The sequence below is a fragment of the Neoarius graeffei genome, chromosome 23 (assembly GCF_027579695.1).
Source record: "Neoarius graeffei isolate fNeoGra1 chromosome 23, fNeoGra1.pri, whole genome shotgun sequence".
Lineage (NCBI taxonomy): Eukaryota > Metazoa > Chordata > Actinopteri > Siluriformes > Ariidae > Neoarius > Neoarius graeffei.
The window spans coordinates 44,288,519-44,311,409 of NC_083591.1; the positions used below are offsets into that span (position 1 = coordinate 44,288,519).

A 22,891-nucleotide genomic window follows, 5' to 3' on the forward strand; every position below is an offset into this window, starting at 1 on the left:
ACTCAGGTATTCAGTGCTGTTAAGGTAGCTCCCTATATGAAAACATGCAACCAATTCGGACAAAAATATAAACAGAGTATTCTGTTTATTGAACTCAAATTCAAGCCTCTTACAATATGAAATATTGTATAATATGAAAAATAACATTTCAGTACAACTGAACTGATTCTAATATTAAAAGTCCAATTCAAAGCATGTATCATTGAAAAACATTTGATGTTTTGATATGCAAGTATTATGTGTATTATCAAGTATTATTATGTATCAGGCTTTCGTCTAAACGGGGGAACAGGGGCGCTACGCCCTCTTACTCTCGGCGTGCGCCCCCTTACCGACTCCGTGAAAACATCCCAGCAACACCACGTGACAATGTGTCTGATCATCAAATACGTTATAATTGCTCCAAAAATATTCCAATCATAGTAGATACACCGCCAGACGGTGCAAAACAATCCGAATTGGCGTTTTCCAGACTGAGGCGCCATGTTGTTTAGTTGTTTACTTGTCGCGGCTGCTCTCGCAAGATTTGACATGGGTTACATACAAGGTCAGCTGACTTGTAGAGCGAGATTTCTCGAGACTGAATGACCTTTCACCCACCGGTGCGGGAGCTTTTGACAGAAGTAGTTCGCGAGTTGGTTTTGTTGACACTTGGGCATTTAAAGATGTCATCCCGCGGCACGAAGCGGAAGAAAGCCAAAGACTGTCCGGGGCAGAAGAAGATTACTTCTTTCTTTTTCAATGTTGGCAAACAATTTGTTACAGTTTCCCTCTCAGATAGCCTCAGAATGTCCCATTGGAGCATTTTTCAAAGGCTTTGCACGGCAGGGGGGGGGACAACCGGCACCATCCCCCCCCCGCTTCGCTCCCTCGCCATGGTGAGCGCCCTCATACTAAATTTTTCTAGAAAAAACCCTGATGTATAATCTATTAAGTGTGTGTGAGTGTGATGCATGTGTGAACATGTGTAGAGAGAGACATTAAATGTCCTCATTGCATTCATCATCAGATGAGTCTGAATGGTCCATGAAAAATGGTCTTCGTGACCTGAGGCTTCCAGCAGGCTATAAGTTGATAGCTGGGGCGGGATCAACTTCTTTCCAATCGCGTGAACATTTCTAAACAGCAGCTCCATCCTCTCCAGCTCAGCCGACTTCATGACAGCCAGGGACTGAAAGCAATGCTCTCCTGTAGTGAACCAACCGTCTTCTCCTGTTTTGATGTTATAGTATCGATGTGTGCATTTGACTTTTCGTGGTCTTTTATAGTTTCGAGTTTAAAATTGCTGGTGCCTGTCTTTGCCAGACTTTCTACAGTCTTCGCAGTACAGGGTATTTTCAGCTTTGCTATGAACTAGCCAATCTCACCCGAACTTCCATTTGTCATTGAACTGTCTTATCTTCCTATTAGCGTCTTGTTCATCTCCATGGCCGTAGCCAGCTATGAGGCCCCCGCGGTCCGGACCTCGGTCATTTTTAAGAGCTGAAAATACATTTGTACGCTAAATATTCAACTGGATAAAAAATTAAGAATAACATTAAAACATCTCCGTAAAAAGTGCATTGTTAATTATGTTAAACGCTGATTCTGTCTTCTGTGTGTGTTTGGTGCACGCGGCTCTGAGACCAAGAACACAAAAGCGAATGAGCGCGCGACTCGGGGGAGGAACGCAGTGCAGGAGACACGGGGTTTCCATGGTAACCATCAGCGCACTTTCATCAAGCTGTTAAATTTTACATTTTCGAAGCAGCGCAGTTGTAGCCTGCCTTGTTTGTGATTTTAAAAATAAATCATTCGATAAGCCAAAGCAATAGAGTGGAAAGTTTCAACTTATGTTTGGCTTGGATAACTTTGCCTAAAACATGGTGGTGTATACTGATTTTTCCCAGAATTTTTTTGTGTAGGTGTAACGGATGCCAGATTGTTAATGTATCTCAGTTCCATAGGCTACATGGTTAGGGTATCTTTTGTCCTCATTGCTTGGGCCCGATCAAACCATTAAACAAGCTTAAACTATTCTTACTCTTGCCACATACATGATTTTTTTTTTTTTCAAAGCTGATGATATTCAGTTCAAACACCATTAAAAGTAATTTCAGGAATAGATCTCTTGTGTGGTGTGTAATTCACCCCGCTCATTTAAATATGGCTAAAATTTTTCTGCGTGCGCTTTGCGCATCACAGACCTCGGTGATTTTAAAATGCTGCTCTGGCCCTGCTCATCTCTGCCCCTTTTTTCCTGAGCAGCAGGGTTTGAAACTCCAGCTCTATGCCGCCACATAGTGCGCTTGTCAGTCGTCAGCAACTTTGTTGCTTCGTTCATTAACCGCAGGTTACCGTATCATTGATTTTATCTGAGATGTTAATGAACGTTCTAAACAATTCTAACATGTTGTCAGAATGTTTATGCAGGTGCTCATGGGAGTTGTAGGCGCGTAATATTACATTGCAATGCGTTTATTATATCAGATGCCTTCAGAGAAAACTACAATTAAAATATATTATCATACCACAGAATAAACCACCCGCCAAAGTGGCTAGTGGGACTAAAGTTATTACCCGCCAAAGTCGAATTTTACCCGCATTTGGCGGGTGGGCGGGTGCTAATGTAAAGCCCTGGTTTACACGTAACAACTTACCGGCATAAAAAGGTACAAATTGTCTTTCTTTTTCTTCGCTCTACTGATGGAGATGCAGCCATCTTTGTTGAAAATTTCAGAAGCTCTCAGGTGGTCATGTGATTCGCTGCTAGCACTCTGATTGAATGATCTTAAAAAGTTGCCCAAAATGATCAAAATCATTCAGGTAGAAATTATGTTGTCCAATCTCAATGGGAAAGTGTCGAAGCACAGTTGCCCTGCAGCATTGCCCAAAAAGTTGCCCTGTGTATCATCAGCCTAATGCTACTTGAGAGGGAATGCCGTTGTCCTGAATATGCGAATATCTACAACCGGCTCACATCCGTGCTGATATTCAGTACAACAGCATGACCTCAACTGTGATATGGCTTTAATACAACACAAGAAATTAATATAGTCAACTGTTCTGTTTATTTTTAAGAAGCCACACTACCTGTATAGCTCGTCAGCTAGGTGGCTAACCAGCTTACGTTGATTTTATACTTCATTCCCGTTCAAGGTGTTGGCTCTGGTAAAATGAGCATCCTAATTTCTGTTTCTTCTTCATCTGACACGCTTTCATATTTTCAAAATGGTTATATTCCTTAAAAGAGTTGATTATCCGCTAATGATGGTGCTCCCACTACTGTCGTAACTCAGTATGTAACAATTTACCCAATTCACGATTTGATTCGATTCACAATACTGAGTTAACAATTTGATTTTCATATGACAATTTTGAAAAAATATTAAATGAAGGCAATTTTATGACCAAAAAAAGCAGTATTTATTTTCCTTTTTTATCAACTTTATCAAAATGTTCCTTTTGTTAAATAAAAAAGACTGTTTCATTTTCTTAATAACCAACAAAAATTATTTACCCAAATTTGTAAAGAGAGCTCTGATTTCTTGTTAAATCTATTTACACAGTCAATCGCACAACAGCTCTTTCCCATTTTAGATCTGTTTTTTTGTGTGTGTTTTCGCAGCATTAGAGCTGTGTTACTTTTGCCTGCAGTGAAGTCACATATATTCCCAATATTGCATGTTATTCTTCCATCTGCTGCCTAAACAATGCAATTACAGCTAGGAAAAGCTAATAAATTACGCAACCTGATAATAATCACGATTATCATCTACTTGAATCATCATAAATTTGTATTACGACTTATCCTCAGACGATATATGATTCCATACCTAGTAGTAACTGATTTGAACTCGGAAGTGGAATTTTATCTGGCAAGCACAGACAAGCGGCGTGATGTACACAGTGAAATGTTAGTTCCTGTGCTGTTGTAGTGAATTTTGGCACTCTTGGAACGCTGCTCGACCAATCAAATTAGTGGACCGGAACTAATTGTTGCATTTGAATAAATAAATAAATTAGTGCTGTCAAAAATGTCGCATTAACTTGACTCAATTTTAACGGCGATAATTTTTTTATCGCGAGATTAACGCTCTGTGACATGATGTAGGTTTTTCATAAGCTTTTGAAACTGCCAGGAACATGGAACAGAGACTTTGCTTAGAAAACCGACAGCAGCTAGACTGTAATGCCACGCCCCGCACAGCCAGAGTCCTCTGCCCTCCTCCCCCAAAGAACCAGTGCGGACAGGGCGCGCTAGTAGAGATGGGATTTATGGCTCTTTGATGGGATCCGCATCTTTGTGATCCGTTCTTTGAAAAGAGCCGTTCAAAAGACTGGCTCGTTTGGCTCTTTTTAAATATTTATTCAGTTTTAAGAAGACAGCGTCTAAAGAAGCCAGATCCCTCTGAACTGTAAACTCAATGCTATCCCAGAAATCCTTCCTGTAATATGCAAATTTGGCCGCCTCTGATTGGACAGCGCGACGCATCAACAGGCAGAAAGTGTAAAAGTACAAAATGTGTTAAGTGAGCTGAAACAGTAAAGATCAGATTCAATGCAATATTTATCAACGAACAACTTAAAGTTAATATAATAGTGTACTTTATATTATAATCAAGCATGTCAAGCCTACCGTCACTGTGTAACCTGTCTCTCTGATTAGAGTTGTAGACTAACTCAAGCAGTAGATCACTTCACTAATGGTTCTTTTGCTAGCCCTGGTGCTCGGCTTAGGTTTCACTTTGCAGTGGCTGTGTCAAGACGTGTTATGCTTTGCAATACAAAGCAAGCCCATTCACTTTTTTATGCTGATAAGAGAATTACAATGGTTTTTCATGTGACAAAAATGTGCGATTAAATTGCGATTAATCGTGAGTTAACTATGATAGTCGCAACATTAATCGCGATTAAATATTTTAATCGCTTGACAGCAGTAAAATAAATAAAAAATGTATAGCATAGCACCACTGAATTCTCACATCTGAGTGGGTAGAAAGTGTTGATTTTATTTTCTATAACTGTAGCCCTGACTGTAGTGCTGGTTGTCATTTAAAACACAGGTTCATATTAATGCACTTGATCTAATATATTATAATAGTAACAGCTCATTAACAGGGACTTGTATGGCTTATGATTCATGTAATCTAAGGCTAATTAACAGTTATTCCATGAAATCTAGTCGTACATGAGCTGATGGCTAACGAGACGCGTAGCACCAAGTCGGCTATAAGCTATGTACGAGATTGAGTGGAATAACTGTTGTATTCTATCCACATTCACTGGATTTTGAGAAACAGAGCATTTTTATCTTAATTTTTTGTAAATTTGATGAATAAAAACTTTATACAAAACGTCTGGCAATCATTTCTGCTTAGAATGTAAACAAACCGGCGAAGTGACTGTAGCAATTTGTGAAAAATTTGATAATTCTTGAAAGAAAAAAGATACTGTCTTACCATTAAATACTTTCCATATTTTGTTGCTTTTTATTGGGGGTGGTGTTCTTCTTCTTTAGCTTTTGTTTTGGTGGTTAGCAAACCAACTTAAAGGTGCATTACTACCACCGACTGGGCTGGAGTTTTGGAACAGGAGATTTGGGGGGGTAGAAATTAGGGGGTAGAGTCACCAATCGGAGCACACGATTGCTCATATCCAGTGATTGTGGATAGAATAAAAATAAACAGATTAAAAACCTTGTTATCTAACAAAGAAAGCCAACTCCTCGTTGATATGGGGACGTTTTCTGTAAGGAGACATTTATTAACATTTCTGGAAGGAGTCTCCAGTGTCAGCACTTTGTATCGGTCAGTATTCGTTTTCCATCACGTTAATTAAGTCTGATTAACTTTGAAGAATCTGCTGATATAACAGCTATAACAGGAACCAGCTTCATGGATTTTTCATAACAATAATGGCATGTAACTATAAATGGATAAAAAAAAACCTACAAAGTGTCATTCTTTAATAAATAGGACGGGTTAAAAATTTTCAAGTTGCTGTGTTGTAAGAGGAATAAAACACCGTAGGATGTGCTGGTTATCCCACATCACACCACCCAATCACTGATTATTTTCCTACAACTGCATGCTTCTAATAATGTTTTGTTCTTTCATAATACTTGACCTCTTATTCAAACATGCCATGTGTCTGATCTGAAATCGTCTGCTATTGTTTGTTTACTCAAAAATTCAAAACTTCTGGCTGTTGCACATCTTTAAAGGAGAACTGAAGGCAATTTTTTTTAATCAGAATTCTATTTTTATTAGGGGTGGGACTAGATTAAAAAAATAATCTAATTAATTACAGGCTTTGTAATTAATTAATCTTAATTCATCTCAATTAATCGCACTATCGTATTTGCCGCAAAAGCAACATTTATTTTATGTAACTAAATAATATGTGAAGAGTTCAAATTAGAGCCCTGCACTCCCGCGGAAGTCCCGCGGGACTCGCGGGACCCGCCGCAAAGCAGTGCGGCACGGGACAAATTTTGAACATTGCGGGCGGGACCGGAAGTGCAGATATGCGTGTGCGGGCGGGAGCGGGAGTGCACATATGCGGCGCGGGTGGGAGCGGTGATAAGCTGCAGTCCCACTAACTAAAAACGTGTTTGAAATAAAATTTATAAATTATTAATTTATGTCTATCATATATAATTTGTGCTGGATATTTTATTTGGCATTAATAAAAACATTTTAAGATGCCTAAATTTGCAGAGAGAGTCAGATTGCCAGATTGAGTGAGGAATGGCATCTTAAATTTGCCATTGATCACCCTAACGGGAAATCCTTTGATCACTCTAATGACTTGCAGTTCACACCCAGCTAGCAAGAGAACCATGAGTGAAGTGATTTACTACTTCCGTTAGTCTACAACTCTAATCAGAGAGACAGGTTACACAGTGACGGTAGGCTTGACTCAATGCTATCCCAGAAATCCTTCCTGTAATATGCAAATTTGGCTGTCCAATCAGAGGCGGACAAATTTGCATATTACAGGAAGGATTTCTGGGATAGCATTGAGTCAAGCCTACCGTCACTGTGTAACCTGTCTCTCTGATTAGAGTTGTAGACTAACTCAAGCAGTAAATCAATTCACTTCTCTTACTAGCTCTGCTTTGCAATAAAAAATAAAAAAAAACACCATTGGTACAAAGCAAGCCCATTCACTTTTTTATGCTGATCAGAGAATTACAATGGTTTCTCATGTGATAAAAATGTGCGATTCGTGATTAAATATTTTAATCGTTTGACAGCACTAATTATTATTATTATTATTATTATTATTATTATTATTAGAGACACTACATGCTGAATTCAGAAACAAGGTAAATAATAACAAACGTGAACGTGAGTTGTATATATTTATGCTCAAATCCACTCAAAGTAGGGGGCGGGGCACCATCACGCTGCGTCAAGACAAGAACTTTCCTGAGAAATAACGCAAACGTCTGCATCATGCGGGATTTGCGAGCGGGAGCGGGACAAAATATGGCAGGCGCAGGCGGGAGCGGGACTGAAAATCATAATTTTTTTTGTGGGCGCGGGCGGGAGCGGGATTGAAATCATAATTCTTTGTGGGCGGGAGCGGGACTGCACAATGCGGGCGGGAGCGGGACTGAAAAATCCGACCCACGCAGACCTCTAGTTCAAATAATACACAGATATGATTTTTAGATTCAAGCTCATTTAATGGCTGTCAACAATAAATTGCATTTCATTTTGCAATAGTAAACAAAGGTAAGGTCCCTGTCCAAAATTGAAGAGACTGTTTAAGTGGCTTTAAAAAGTGTCTTGGAAAAAACAAATTGCATTTCATTTCAAAATAGTAAACAAAGGTATGGTCCCTGTCCAAAATTGAAGAGACTCAAGTTTCAGTGCCATTTTACTAACCATTTTAGTTGTTACCTTCTGGATCACACGCCGCAATCTGCAATACATCTCGTAGACCCTTGTCTTCTACCACCGATAGCGGTCTGCAGTCCAGGGCAATCCACTTGGCCAGCGTGTTCGTTAAATTTTCCGACATTGCCCTGCTCATTTTCTTCTGGAATCCAACCATTTCTTCAAGTTTGCACTGCTGACCAGAACTGCTACCTCGAGCTGCAGCTGTTTCAGTAATCGCGGTGACATGCTTGGCATTTAAATGGTACCGTAAAGTTGACGAGCTTCTGTGATAAGCAAACTCCTTTCTGCACAGTTTGCAATAAACTGTGGTTTTATCAACAGTTCCATCGGGTCGTTTTTTGAATATAAATTTACCGTCCAGCAGACCCGGCGCGCTTTCAAGCTCCATTGCTGTAACTGGAACTGTGTGCGTCAGTATATTTGTCGCACCATAACACGGTGCACTAACAATGGTTCCGGGTTGTTTGGCATGCAAACTGCGATAAAATGCGTTAATATTTTTAACAAATTAATTTGTTTGAAATTAATTAATCTTAATTAACGCGTTAATGTCCCACCCCTAATTTTTATCATTTTATTAAATATAAGAATGCATTTTTGATAGCTATGTCGTCACTGCTATAGCAAGTTATGAGTTTGAAATACGCTATGTAATATATCAGTCCATGTGTCAAAGCAATGGCCGTAAACGAGATGCGTTGAGACCTGTACGAGACATCGTAGGACGGAAGTAAAACGTACAGCGGAAATCAAAGCGACCAACATCTGCCAACGTTGTCAAAAGACGCGCGCGCCCTCTTTCGAATGCTGACGTAATCAAGCCGGAAGTTTTGTTTGTTTTGATAGCAATCAGGAAAGTTTGAAAAACGTAGGCACTAATTGTCATTTAAACTCGTTTTTGTGCAATATTTCGTTTGGAAAACAGTTTTCAAAATGGCGGCACTGACACCTGGCTGACACTTCACGTTTTGAAGTCTCGCGAAGATCGCGCGGATAAGCGACGCCTGCCATGGACCAAACGAACTAAATTCAACACGGCTAAAAACCGAACAGGCCGATAAGTATAATATTTAATTGCAATTAGCTGCCAATACGAATCACGATATAAGGTTACTAAAACCAAAAACGTAATTGAATAACACATTAATTAAGAAATAAAGCACATTTAAAAATTACTTCAGTTCCCCTTAAGTGCTGTGTTGGTTATTATGCATTAATTCAGTTATAATAATGTTTGTTTAATCACGGTGTTGGTCTGATCACCATCCAGTGCTTGCGGTTCTCTCGCAATCAGACCCTGACTGTGAACTGGGTCTCCTCTAGTCGTTTTTTTTATTTTTTATTTTTTTTGTCCATTGTTGTAATGAGTTTTTCTGGTTGGATTTTTTTTCCCATCTTCTGATTGCGTTTTTCTTTACAAATATATCGGTTTTCATTTCTCCAAATATAACTGCTAGTATAGATTATAGATCTAGATATCTTGTCACACTTCAGCACAAATTTAGCTCTGAAAGCTGCCGATTGAAGATAACCAATGCCTCATTATATTGGTGCTAGATGTCTAATAAATTTTTTTTTAAATCTGATTTTTATTTAAAGCACGAATTCCAGCACTATGCTGCTGTGAGTTTCCTGCAGTGGCTTCACTCTCTTGCCTTCCCCCCACACCGTTTCTCTATCTCACACTTTTCTTTGGCACAAAACCCTGGAGCATTTCTTTCTCTTCACACTGGAACACTCTATTGATCAGCTTTAAATATGAAGTCAAAAGAGCCTGCAGGCTCATCGATCAGCTCATAACCGATCAATAAGAGGCAGTATTGTAACAGCAGCGGACCAAACATAACGGCTGCGTCTCGGGGGAATACGCGAGGCGTTCTGGTTTACAATACATGTTTTGCCTCCAAGCCAAAACACTTGGCTTGTTGCCACAGTGGGAGGTAGAGATGGCGTTTTCTTTGTTTGATTGTTTTTTTAAATGTCAAAAATATAACATATTTAGAAAATAGTCAGAAGTCTTTTACAGTAAAATTTAGAATTGGCCAGAAGAGAGGGTTTATGAATAAAATCGTTATATTCTAAGATTTTAAAAAGGAAACTGCAGTGTGTTAGGGCTTGTCAAACTGACAGGTCTATATATTGGCTAATAATTTCCTTTTTGCTCTTATTTATTGCTTGTATATTGCTTAATTCTGACCTTTTTTATTTCATAATTTGATTTTTTTTCTTTTTCCAGTATCACTGCAATATAAAACGTTTTATTAAAAAAACAAACCTCAAATTATTATTATTATTATTATTATTATTATTATTATTATTATTATTCCTCTTATTCTTCACATTCTGTGCTTTGACATACAATAATATACCCCTTTTTCCTATTTGCATATTAATCCAAAATTTTGACCTTCATATCAAATATTGAGGTTTTTTTTTTCAACTAGACATGTAGTGATTTATATTGTGTTGATAAATCGCAATACAAATTTATGACCGTTCTAATCAATGAAATAAAAGATGATTTGCGATTATTATCAGGCTGCGTAATCTCTTAGTTTTTCCGAGCTGTAATTGCATTGTATAGATAACAGAGGGTGCAATAATGTACAATAGCGGGGAATGTACGTGACTTCAGCATAGGCAGAAGTAACACAGCTCTAATGCCGCTAAAAGACACACCCTGTGTCCAAAATCACTCACTCGTTCACTACTCCCTACTCAGGGAATTACTATATAGAGGACTATACAGTGAGCTCATTAGTAAAATGAAAAACCGCTTTTGGACACTAGTCCGTCACACTGGTGTTTACGTCATTACTGTAGCACAATTAAAATGTGCCAGATCAGTCGGCTGGTGGGTTTTCAAAATAATAAATACATGCATGTATTTTTGTGATTAAATCCATATTATACTGAGCACATTTCCCACATTAATAAATACAAAGTACTTTGTGTCTGCTGCAGCTTTCAGTTCTTTTAAATCGAGGCTGAATGCTTTCTTCTTTGCCGCTGCCTTTTATTAAATCAAATTTGAGGCTTTTGATTAATTCCTCGCTCTGCACTGTAACTTTTATTCTTGTATTTTATCCGCCTTATTCTATTTTAGCTTTTTTTAATTCTCTTACTATTTTTAATTGTACTTTAATGTCCGTTTATAATGTGTTCCTTCCTCTGTCCATTCACCCCAACACGCTTCGTTTTTCTTTTAGCGCAACCGCAATGCATGATGGATTATATTGCTTGGCTTGTGACCATCGGTTGTACACTACTTTTCATGATGCATTATGGGATACTACAAGTCTACTATATAGGGCAGGCATGTCCAAAGTCCGGCCCGGGGGCCAATTGTGGCCCGTGTTCAAATTTCCACCAGCCCGCAGCCTCTGTGATAAAATCAATAATAATATAAAATACACGCATACAAAAAAGCTATTTCATATTTCACCAGAAGATCGCAACAGACCTGTGGCCGCACTCTCACCGTGTGACCCTTGTGTGAACCTTTCCAGATCATTTCTAAAATGGTGACTGTAACTAAAAAAAGGAAAGTTGACAGCGAGGGCTGCTGTTTCCAGGACAAGTGGAAATTGGAGTATTTTTTCACTGAAATACGAAATAACTGTGTCTGCCTAATTTGACAAGAGACTGTGGCTGTTTTCAAGGAATTCAGTATCAAGAGGCACTACCAGACGAAATTAAACCGGGTCTCGTAAACCCGACAAATTAAATATTAAATCCAAATTTGGTCCGGTAGCATGTTTTTCCATTACGTATTTTTGATCCGAGTCTAAAATTGAAATAATGAAAAACACGGCCTTTTTCGTTTTTGATATCCGATTCAAAATCAAATAACACATTTTCGTTTTTTGATTTTTGATTGTCAATTGAAAAACGAAAGAACGAGTGATACACGGATTCCTATGGCCCTGAATAAGATTAGTGTTATTTTCCTGTTCACATGTTTTGAATTTAGAAGTTTACAGTGAGCATTTAATAGTGAATAATATGTAATGTTTCAAATGAACCGAGATGGGTTTAATCTTCCCGAAAGGTTTTTTTTTTCCCCCCAGTCAGACTTTCTTCATTTTATGTAGTCTTCAAATATGAAAGGCAGAGTGATTTTGGTAAAAACTTGTTTAGATTTATTTGTGTTCTATGTGAAGAAATGAAAAGTATGCCAAAATTTCATTAAATAGTTAATTTGCATTTAATGTTAATGGTTCAAAGAATTTCAGGCTGAATGGTCGGCCCCCACACATTTTCACCTCACCAAATCTGGCCCTCTTTGCAAAAAGTTTGGACACCCCGATATAGGGTGTAATAATTCTCACTATACATTCGGACAGCACTACAAAATGGCAAACTCGCTATATAGTCCACTATATAGTGAGTGATTTCGGATGCAGGGACAGAAAACAGATCTAAAATGGGAAAGAGCTGGTGTTTGTGTGTGATTGACTGACTGTACAAATAGATTTAACGAAATCTGAGCTCTGTTTTAACAGACTGCTGAAAGCTAAAGAGAAGAGAAGCAAACAGAGGGAGTACAAATGTTTATAAAAGTTTATTAAAAGTCTTATTTGTTAAATTTTTAATTTTTAATAAAAGGAATATTTTAGTTAATAGGCTATTATATTTACCTCCAACCTTTACAAATGTGGGTTTTGTTTTTTATTGTTGGTTTTTAAGAAAATTAAGGGTTTTTTTTTTTTTTTGGCCAAATCTTTTTATTGAAAAACAAAGAGACGTTCCCAGTACTGGAAATACACTTCACACATTTTCAAAATGTATACATATACACAAAGAAAGAAAGTTAAATAAAATAAAATTAAAACAAAAAACCCTGAACAATCCACCCCCCTACCCCAAACGACTCGGTATGACCACTACATTAAAAAGAAACTGATTTCTGTATATTATTAAGTCCAGCGGCAGGCACACATTCAACTGGGAAGTACCTATAACTTGGTGAAATAAGAAATAAAGGGATGCCATTTTTGGAAGAACTTATCAGTACATCCTCTCAGAGTATATTTGATTTTCTCAAGTTTTAAAAAGAACATTGTGTCCCTGAGCCATTGTGGGATACATGGGTACTTAGCAGATTTCCAGTGCAACAGTAGACAATGTCTTGCTAGTAAGGATGTAAGAGTGATAATATCCTTTTGTACAGAGTTTAAAGCAACAGAGGTATCAGGAATCCCAAATATAGCGATCAATGGACAAGGTTGCAAGTTTACACCAAGAACAGTGGGCATAATAGTAAAGAAGCCAGTCCAAAAATCATACAGATTGGGACAAAAGAAAAAAAATGACTGAGGTGACACAGAGAGCCATGGCATTTGTCACATTTGTCCTCCACCTCTGGATATATTTCAGAGAGTCATGATTTAGAAAAATGAACTCTATATGTAAAACTTTGAACTGAGTGAGTCCAAGACGAGCACAAGAAGTGGTAGATCGTATCTTGTCTGTAACGTGTCCCCAGAGTTCATCACCTAATTGTAGTCCCAGTAAGTTCTCCCATGCATTCTTAATTTTGGTACTGAATTGATTGCTCAATGTCAAAATAGAGTCCTATATTTTCAAAATCATACCTCTCTGACTAGGAATATTTGAAAGCAAACCCAGAGAGCCAAGGCTGTTCTGGGGGTACAGAAAGGAAATTAGGGAAGAGCTTAAAAATAGAAAATTTCGAATTTGAAAATAGCGAAACGCATGAGCTACAGGTAGGTCATAAGTGGAGGACAAATTAGCAAAACTCGCAAAGACACCATCTACATATAAATTTTTGAATTGCTTAATGCCCTTATCGTGCCACACTGAAAATGTAGAATCCAAAAGTAGTGATAATTTTATTTTTAAATTTAACAGGGGTATTTAAGTTGGTAAAGAATAAGAAAATAAATGTTGCATATTTTTTGGCAATAAAATTTCTCATCTCATTATCTCTAGTCGCTTTATCCTGTTCTACAGGGTCGCAGGCAAGCTGGAGCCTATCCCAGCTGATTACGGGCGAAAGGCGGGGTACACCCTGGACAAGTCGCCAGGTCATCACAGGGCTGACACATAGACACAGACAACCATTCACACCTACGGTCAATTTAGAGTCACCAGTTAACCTAACCTGCATGTCTTTGGACTGTGGGGGAAACCGGAGCACCCGGAGGAAACCCACGCAGACACGGGGAGAACATGCAAACTCCGCACAGAAAGGCCCTCGCCGGCCACGGGGCTCGAACCCGGACCTTCTTGCTGTGAGGCGACAGCGCTAACCACTACACCACCGTGCCGCCACAATAAAACTTTCTTCATTTAATATTTTATCACTTTATCAAATTGTGAACTGGATGAATCATTGCATGTTTACTTTTAATATTGTTACCTTAATTATTTATTTAGACTGGAATGAAAAAAACATTTTAGGGGGGGAAGTTACCCCCCCCCCCCTTATTTTTTATTATCTGCATATTATGAGACAATCGGTGTCACTGAAATGCCAGATTCTTCTTCAGTCATTTCTCTCAATCTTTATAGTTTTTTTTTTTTTTAATCTGTTGAGAGGGGAGAAAAAGAAACATCATCTCACATCTCCTGCATGGGTGTATAGATGGCGTGTGCGCACACACACACACACACACACACACACACAGTGTAATCTAATTGTAGACTGCGTGGTCGCTTCAGTGCTCCTAATTGATCAATTTGCTATGTTTAATCTCATTGGGTCACAGCGATTACCTGCCTGTGCTTGTAATGACACGTTACACATCAGACCATCATGCAGAGTCCAGTTTAGTGGCTTGTGATACTGAGAATTTGTGTTCGGCTGCGTCGTGGCTGTATAATTTTGCACCTACAATGACTAAGAGCTCCTTCAGTGTGCTGATTAATGAAGAGTAGTGTGCATAGGGTTGTGTTCTAAATACAGCCTGCTTAATGCTGTCTTCTGTCTGTTGCCTTTGCAGTACTACGAGATGTCATACGGGCTCAACATTGAGATGCACAAACAGGTGAGACTGTAGTGTTGTCTAAGTGACTGTGTGTGATGAAGGTAAGTTTGTTCAGGCGCATAATTATGTGAGTTTAACCTCCTAAGGCCCAAGCTGTTTTTTTTACATGCATTTTTTATTTCTCTTTGCTATTTGGGCTTATTAGAACCTGATTAGAATAAAAACTAAGCATCATCTTTTGATAAGATGTACTTTTAGAGAAAAAGTATGTCCACATATGTGGATTCTTGTTCCGAATTTCCATAAAGTGCTGTCCACGCATGTGACCGCTAAGCCCTAGGAGGATAATATACTGATTTGGTAGATAATACTGATCATTTCTCTTTATAGTCATTGATTTTAAAGTAAGATAACGTTAAATTTCAGGAAGTCAGAAATAGGAATTGCGTCATTTTGACCTCCATGCAATTGAGCTAAATGTGGTGGAAAAAAACATGGACATTTCAGTGTTTATCTTTTGTTAACAAGCATGTAGTCAGCTGTGATGAGTGGTGTACAGTATTTACAGTATCCTCAGAACAGTATGAGAGCTGAATAGTCAGTGTTATAGATTTAATATGTTAATACGATATGTTTGTATGTTCATCACGGGATGAACCTGGGGTTGAAGAGCTCACCTCAGGTTTCTGTATTAGAAAGGGCGATTTTTTTTTGGGGGGGGGGTTCTAATCGGAGGTCAGGAATTTGTTTTCGGCAAACATGGCACAAGTACTTATCTTATGTATTTTGAGAAATACATTTAAAGTAAAACTTTGTTTAATGCAAATGTGTTTTGTTGAAAACATATTGCATGTTAAAGGCAAGGAAGGTCATTTTATTTTCAAAGCATTGATTGTTATTTCTTGAAATGTTCTTTACAATCTGACAGCTATGAATAAATCAAATGTTCTGACAATAATTAACCCTCTGGGGTCTGAGGCTATTTTCTGGCACTCTAATGATTTTAGTATGCTCTGATTTTGTCGTCAATTTCAACAAATCCTAAGCAGTATTTTCAAAGTCATATGACCTTTTTTTGTATTCAGCACAAGTTCAGCTACAATATCAATGTATGTCATGATTAAAAAAAATAACAGATAAATGAAGATGTTGTAAAAATCAGTTTTAGAACTGTGTTGGAATGTGTGAAAAAAAAACATGATTTTACCCATTGCGATGAACCATTTTGGTCACTTGAGGTGATTCTGTTCAGTCTTAGGAATGGATCAAGCACAGAAACTTAAATCTGCTCTATTGATTTGGACAATTAACTGGCCATCAAAAAATGTATGTCCTATTGTTTTGAGAGGAAGGGTTGGCAGTGGGAGGGGTATTCAATGAGAAGAGTAAAAATTTCCATTCCATTCAATGAGAAGAGTGAAAACTTCCCACTGCCAACTCTTAATCCCATCAGGTCAAGTGATCAAAACGGTTCATCACAAAGGTCATGTTTTTTTTCACACATTCCAACACAGTTCTAAAACTGCTTTTTACAACATCTTCATTTATCTGGTATTTGACTTTATTTTGGTATTTGACGCTCTTCAGTGTGTCTTGAAATTAACTCTTGTACTATTTTACTCAGTTCAGAGCCACAACCAACTCTGTTACACAATTACTCTGTAATTTTGCTCCCACGCCAACTCCAAATTTTACGCTCTAAACTCAAAATAGAGCAAAATTACCTATTTTTGAGGAAAATACTTTTAACTCTGGAAAAATTGCTCAGTTTTGTTCCTGTGTATGTAAAACAGCACACGCATATCAACCGATCTGTTCATAATAAATAGAAGAAATATTTACACTTACTCGAGTTGATCTTTGGCTGGATCAAGTCGAAGTGCAAAAAAAAAAAAAAGGCATCGTTCATCATCAGTGTCACAGTTCTCAAGATTGAACTGAATCGCTGTCCTGAATCATCCAAAGTGCATCAAATCCATGTGCCATCGCGCAACAAGTTTTACCTTCAAACAGGTAGCCTACACTGTGGCTGACAGATTTTATCCTGTTTACCCACCGCAAAAGAGCAACCAATTGAAGCTGAAAGCGTGAAAGTGATTATCATGTGAATAGTCTTTGATGAATGTGTAAGTGCATGCTCAGCGCTCCAACTCGTGTGCCTGAGTAAGGTGACAAGTTTTATGTTTCTTCTAATTTAGGTAATTTAAAAATATAATAAAATTTGGCAGTGGGCACATAAAGTGTAAAGTTTCTGCCAATATGTTTATCATGCTTGTATGATTAAAAACTCATGAATATATTTATCTAAATACATGACCTACTCATTCTAAACCTGCCGAGAGGGTTAAAAAAACAAAAACATAATCTGTGATGGTCATAAGGCTGGTTCAGTCCAAATGAAAGGATTAGATGGCCTACCTGCGCACTCTGCCTGTGCACTCATTGTGTGTGACCAGAGTCTTCTACAAGGCTAGGCTGACATACTGCAGATTTTTGTTAAAGCTAGCGAGATAGTCGAAAGCTGCGAGTACTAACAGTAGCCATGTTCATTGTTTGCATTCATTAGAATAATGTTAGCCGTGTTCTTACATGTGAATGAGACATGAGGTAGTTAAATACGACAACGATGCGCTATGCTCCTCCCCCCAACATCTTCCACCCCCAACACCTCAACACACTCACACTCTTTCCCTCTCTCTCATGGACTCGTCCTCTAGCAGTAGTCGGGCAGTGCGCGTTCATGCAGGTTTGAGGGAGTACTGAAGGGAGGGGGTGGGATTTTTATTTATTTATTGGTTGGGGACTACAAAATCTAGCTTATGCTTGCTGGTTTCTCCAAAATGACCTACTCCTCCTTTTAAAGTGTAAGTAAAAAATTAAACAGATATTAATATTTATTGATTTACTGAATAACTCCTTAATTTCTTGAAATTGGCTTTCATATTGATGGATGTAAAATATTATCAGGTGACTTTTGTTACTTCTTCGATTTTTGTGATGAAGTTTTTGGCCATAGTGTACAAGTAAGGAATAAAACTCAAGGCAGCTGTTAATGGAAAAGAGTCAATTAAAGGGTGGTACAATTTGGCCTGACGTAAAGCTCAGAGGTTTTTTGGTGGTTTATTTGTTTGTTTGTTTGTTTGTTTGTTTGTTTGTTTGTTTGTTTGTTTTTAAATTATTATTTTTTTGCTTGGCAAGATTTTATTCTGCTTATATCACAGTAATTTTACCAAAAATTATATTTCTTTTATTTATGTCACATTATTTATCCAATTATAGTTACATTTAATGGTGTGGAGCATCTGTAAAACTAGTTCCTGTTATCCGTTATGTTTTATAAAAGTCATAAACAGTCATTTTAGCCTTTTTTTTTCTATGTCTCTTAAATTTAATTAGACAAGAAATGCAGTTTGTCGGCTCCAAAAAACCACACAGTGCCATGCCCTCTGTCCTGAAGACTTTCCCAAGTCAGAAAACTTTACAGCTTCACCTCCAAGTGCTCATGTGGAGACTCCTTCCATAAACGTGTTCGAACAGAAAACTTCACCAGCGCAACATTTTATACTTTTCCTTGTTAAAGAACACTAAAAAAAATTGTTCTAGCTTCCACCATACACACTAGTTGTAACATTAACCTATCAGCTATGTGTGACCTGCGACTGTCAGAGCTGCTGCTGTTGTAGAATGTTCTGAGCAATCAGAATCGAGAATTCAACAGCAGTGTGTGTGGTGGAAGTGTATTTAAGGCATCTGCTATAGAACGACTCGTATTTTATTTCAGTCAACGAAACAAAATGTAGGAAATGTTCTGACCCACACTGGCACAGTGTTGAATAATGTTTTTTTTCCCCCTCAGGCTGAGATTGTAAAGAGGCTGAATGCCATCTGCGCTCAGGTGCTGCCCTACCTATCCCAAGAGGTACGAAGTGTATTTATACATGTTTTTGGGTTAAATAAAAATCTACACGTCTAGTCCTCTTGAAGGGTAGAATCTGATTAAACCTGGTGTTATTTGTTCATTTGTGTCAATGTACACACTCATAATATGCATCTAGATGTTCAAATCATTGGTATCAGGATTAAAGTTGAGTGCTAGTGGTCATTTATGAGTAACCCTCTCTGCTTGAATTGTATCTTGTTTGACTTGTTGCTTGGCTAAAAGTAGGCATGTAATGATACATCATGTGACAATAAATCACGATACACATTTCTGATGATTCGAATCAATGAAATGATCAGGCTGTGTAATCTCTCAGTTTTTCCTAGCTGTTCGACAGCTGGAATGAACTCGACTTCACTCTAGGCGAAAGTAACACAGCTCTAATGCCAAATCTAAAATGGGAAAGAGCTATTCTGCGATTGATTGTACAAATGGATTTAACAAGAAATCGGAGCTGTCTTTACATTCTGCTGAAAGCTAAAGAAAAGAGAAGCAAGTGGAGGCGGTAGAAATGTTCATAAAAGTTTATTAATAAAAGGCCGATTTGTTATTAACATTTCACTTTTATTAAAAGGCTGCACTTTTCACCCGTGACTGAAGTTACTTGAATGATGCAGTTCAAGATACAGTTCAAGAATGTTAATGTTCACATCTAAGGGCCCGGGGTCCCACAACACCGATAACTATAGCTATACCTATAACTCCAGCTATGACTATCCATCTGCCTGAATTTAGTTCCAGTCTGGAGCAGTCACACCACAACTATAATCCCGACTATAATCTCGCTTGGTCCTGACACTCAGGGAAATAAATGCATGCAACTTAGGAATAGTTATGGAAGTTTTTTTCCAAGTTGTAGCACATTATTCCGGGTCATACTGTACAGCTTGGACTCCAAAACAACCCATGTACACACTCTGGTGGTTGACAAAATACAGATAGGTCACAGACTACAGAAATATAATAAAAAAGGATCCAAAATACGGAGTGGTTGCAGACCTGTTTATTTATAGTTATCATCATAGCTATCGTTATAGTTATCGGTGTTGTGGGACCGAGCCTTTAATGGAGAATAATGTGATCTTGGTGACCTCAAACATGGCATGGTTGTTGTGAGCCTTTTTCTAATCTTCAGCTGTCCAGTTTTGGTAATTTTTGCCTACTGTAGCTTCCGATTCCTATCCTTGGCTGACAGGAAGTGGAACCCTGTTGTAGCCCATCAACCTCACAGTTTTGACGTGTTGTGCTGAGATTCTTTTCTGCTCACCATGGTTGTAAAGAGTGTCTGAGTTACAGTAGACTTCCTGCCCATTCAGCTCAAACTATCAACAAGCTTATCAGCAAGGTGTTTCCAGTAGAGACTGTTGTGCGTGAACTTCCTAGAAGTTTCGGAGATACTTCTGTGTTTTACAGGGATGAGAGTGGGTGGTCATCAAAAAAGTTTTAATAAAACTTGTCATTTTTGTTGATCATGAATTATAACCAAACCCTATAACCATAACACATGGTTTGTTGTTATACTATCGTGATACTACCACCAGCCCATCTGGCACCAACAACCATCTCATGGTCAATATCAATTGTCTGTTATGCTTCTCGAACACAAATCTTGGTGCTGCATCACTGGTTCAGAGTGAGTCCACACCTTCCTAGTTCTCCTGTACTTCAGATATTAACACCAGACCAGGTTGATCTGTATCACAGTTTGGACATTTGGCTCATCCCCATGAGGAAAGCTCCCCCCACCCCACCCCAAGAGCTGCATCTTTTATTTAAAACTTAAACATGAAAAGGTTTCCTTCTGGATACCGAGGTTAAGGGTAGGGTTCGAGCTAGATCTACAGTGGTGCTTGAAAATTTGTGAACCCTTTAGAATTTTCTACATTTCTGCATAAATATGACCTAAAACATCATCAGATTTTCACACAAGTCCTAAAAGTAGATAAAGAGAACCCAGTTAAACAAATGAGACAACAATATTATACTTGGTCATTTATTTATTGAGGAAAATGATCCAATATTACATATCTGTGAGTGGCAAAAGTATGTGAACCTTTGCTTTCAGTATCTGGTGTGACCCCCTTGTGCAGCAATAACTGCAACTAAACATTTCCGGTAACTCTTGATCAGTCCTGCACACCGGCTTGGAGGAATTTTAGCCCATTCCTCCATACAGAACAGCTTCAACTCTGGGATGTTGTTGGGTTTCCTTACATGAACTGCTCACTTCAGGTCCTTCCACAATATTTTGATTGGATTAAGGTCAGGACTTTGACTTGGCCATTCCAAAACATTAACTTTATTCTTCTTTAACCATTCTTTGGTAGAACAACTTGTGTGCTTAGGGTTGTTGTCTTGCTGCATGACCCACCTTCTCTTGAGATTCTGTTCATGGACAAATGTCCTGATATTTTCCTTTAGAATTGGCTTGTATAATTCAAAATTCATTATTCCATCAATGATTGCAAGCCATCCTGGCCCAGATGCAGCAAAACAGGCCCAAACCGTGATACTACCACCAGCATGTTTCACAGATGGGATAAGGTTCTTATGCTGGAATGCAGTGTTTTCCTTTCTCCAAACATAATGCTTCTTATTTAAACAAAAATGTTCTATTTTGGTCCCATCCGTCCACAAAACACTTTTCCAATAGCCTTCTGGCTCGTCAACGTGATCTTTAGCAAACTGCAGACAAGCAGCAATGTTCTTTTTGGAGAGCAGTGGCTTTCTCCTTGCAACCCTGCCATGCACACCATTGTTGTTCAGTGTTCTCCTGATTGGCTAATTAACATTAGTCAATGGGAGAGAGGCCTTCAGTTGCTTAGAAGTTACCCTGGGGTTCTTTGTGACCTTGCTGACTATTACATGCCTTGCTCTTGGAGTGATCTTTGTTGGTCAACCACTCCTGGGGAGGGTAACACTGGTCTTGAATTTCCTCCATTTGTACACAGTCTGTCTGACTGTGGATTGGTGGAGTCCAAACTCTTTAGAGATGGTTTTGTAACCTTTTCCATTCTGATGAGCATCAACAACGCTTTTTCTGAGGTCCTCAGAAATCTCCTTTGTTTGTTCCATGATACACTTCCACAAACATGTGTTGTGAAGATCAGACTTTGATAGATCCCTGTTCTTTAAATAAAACAGGGTGCCCACTCACACCTGATTGAAAACACCTGACCCTAATTTCACCTTCAAATTAACTGCTAATCCTAGAGGTTCACATACTTTTGCCATATAGCTATATACACTATATACAATCGATATATAGAAGCTATATACACCCTAGGAATACCGACCTACTTGTCAGAAAGAATTCGAAATGGCGAGGAATTGACCGAAAAGAAGCGATTTTTGTTGAACTGCTCATTAAGGCTTGCTTAATCCATGACTTCATTAATAATTGTAATTAAGCAAATCTGGGTAGAAGTCTTATGCACCCTAGGTCCCCCTGTCTTCATGCCAGAAAGAATCAAAATCAGTGAAGAATTGAGGGAGAAGAAGCGATTTGTGTGGAAACTGCTCGTTAGGGCTTAATTGCTCTGCATCTTCATTATTCATGGCGATTTATGCAAATTTGGGTAGAAGCCATATGCACCCCAGGCAGACCTACCTTCCTGCCAAAAAGGATAAAAATCAGTGAAGAATTGAGAGAGAAGAAGCGATTTTTGTAAAATGTGGACGATGTCTGACAAATGAAGGACAAAACTTGATGGCATAAACTCATCACTTGTTGGCCTGATGAGCTAATAATAATAATATCATCAATGAAAGGTCCTTACAAGGATAGCAATGTGTGTGTGTGTGTGTGTGTGTGTGTGTGTGTGTGTGTGTGTGTGTGTGTGTGTGTGTGTAGCATCAACAGCAGGTCCTGGGAGCGATTGAGCGAGCTAAACAAGTCACTCCACCAGAGATGAACTCAATCATTCGGGTAGGCTGCCTGCTGTATTCTTCTCGCATCGTGTGTGTGTGTGTGTGTGTGTGTGTGTGTGTGTAAGTAAATATTGGAGCATCTGTTTGTTTCGTCTCTCCGTTTTGTTCCCTCTCTGGTTATTTGTTCTCCCTCTCCTTTTCTTATTTGTTATGTATATTTAACTGTGTGTGTGTTT

The 22,891-nt window shown here is 38.4% G+C and overlaps 1 protein-coding gene across 2 annotated transcripts in view; it reads left to right on the plus strand.

The window, feature by feature from the left end:
• Positions 1-22,891, plus strand: part of chico — a 76,911-nt gene that overhangs the window by 47,199 nt on the left and 6,821 nt on the right. For both annotated transcript variants that reach the window (XM_060906219.1, XM_060906221.1), the window contains exons 4-6: positions 14,861-14,905; positions 18,702-18,764; positions 22,639-22,713. In XM_060906219.1, the coding sequence (XP_060762202.1) occupies positions 14,861-14,905; positions 18,702-18,764; positions 22,639-22,713 (183 nt within the window). The remainder of the gene's footprint in view (positions 1-14,860; positions 14,906-18,701; positions 18,765-22,638; positions 22,714-22,891) is intronic.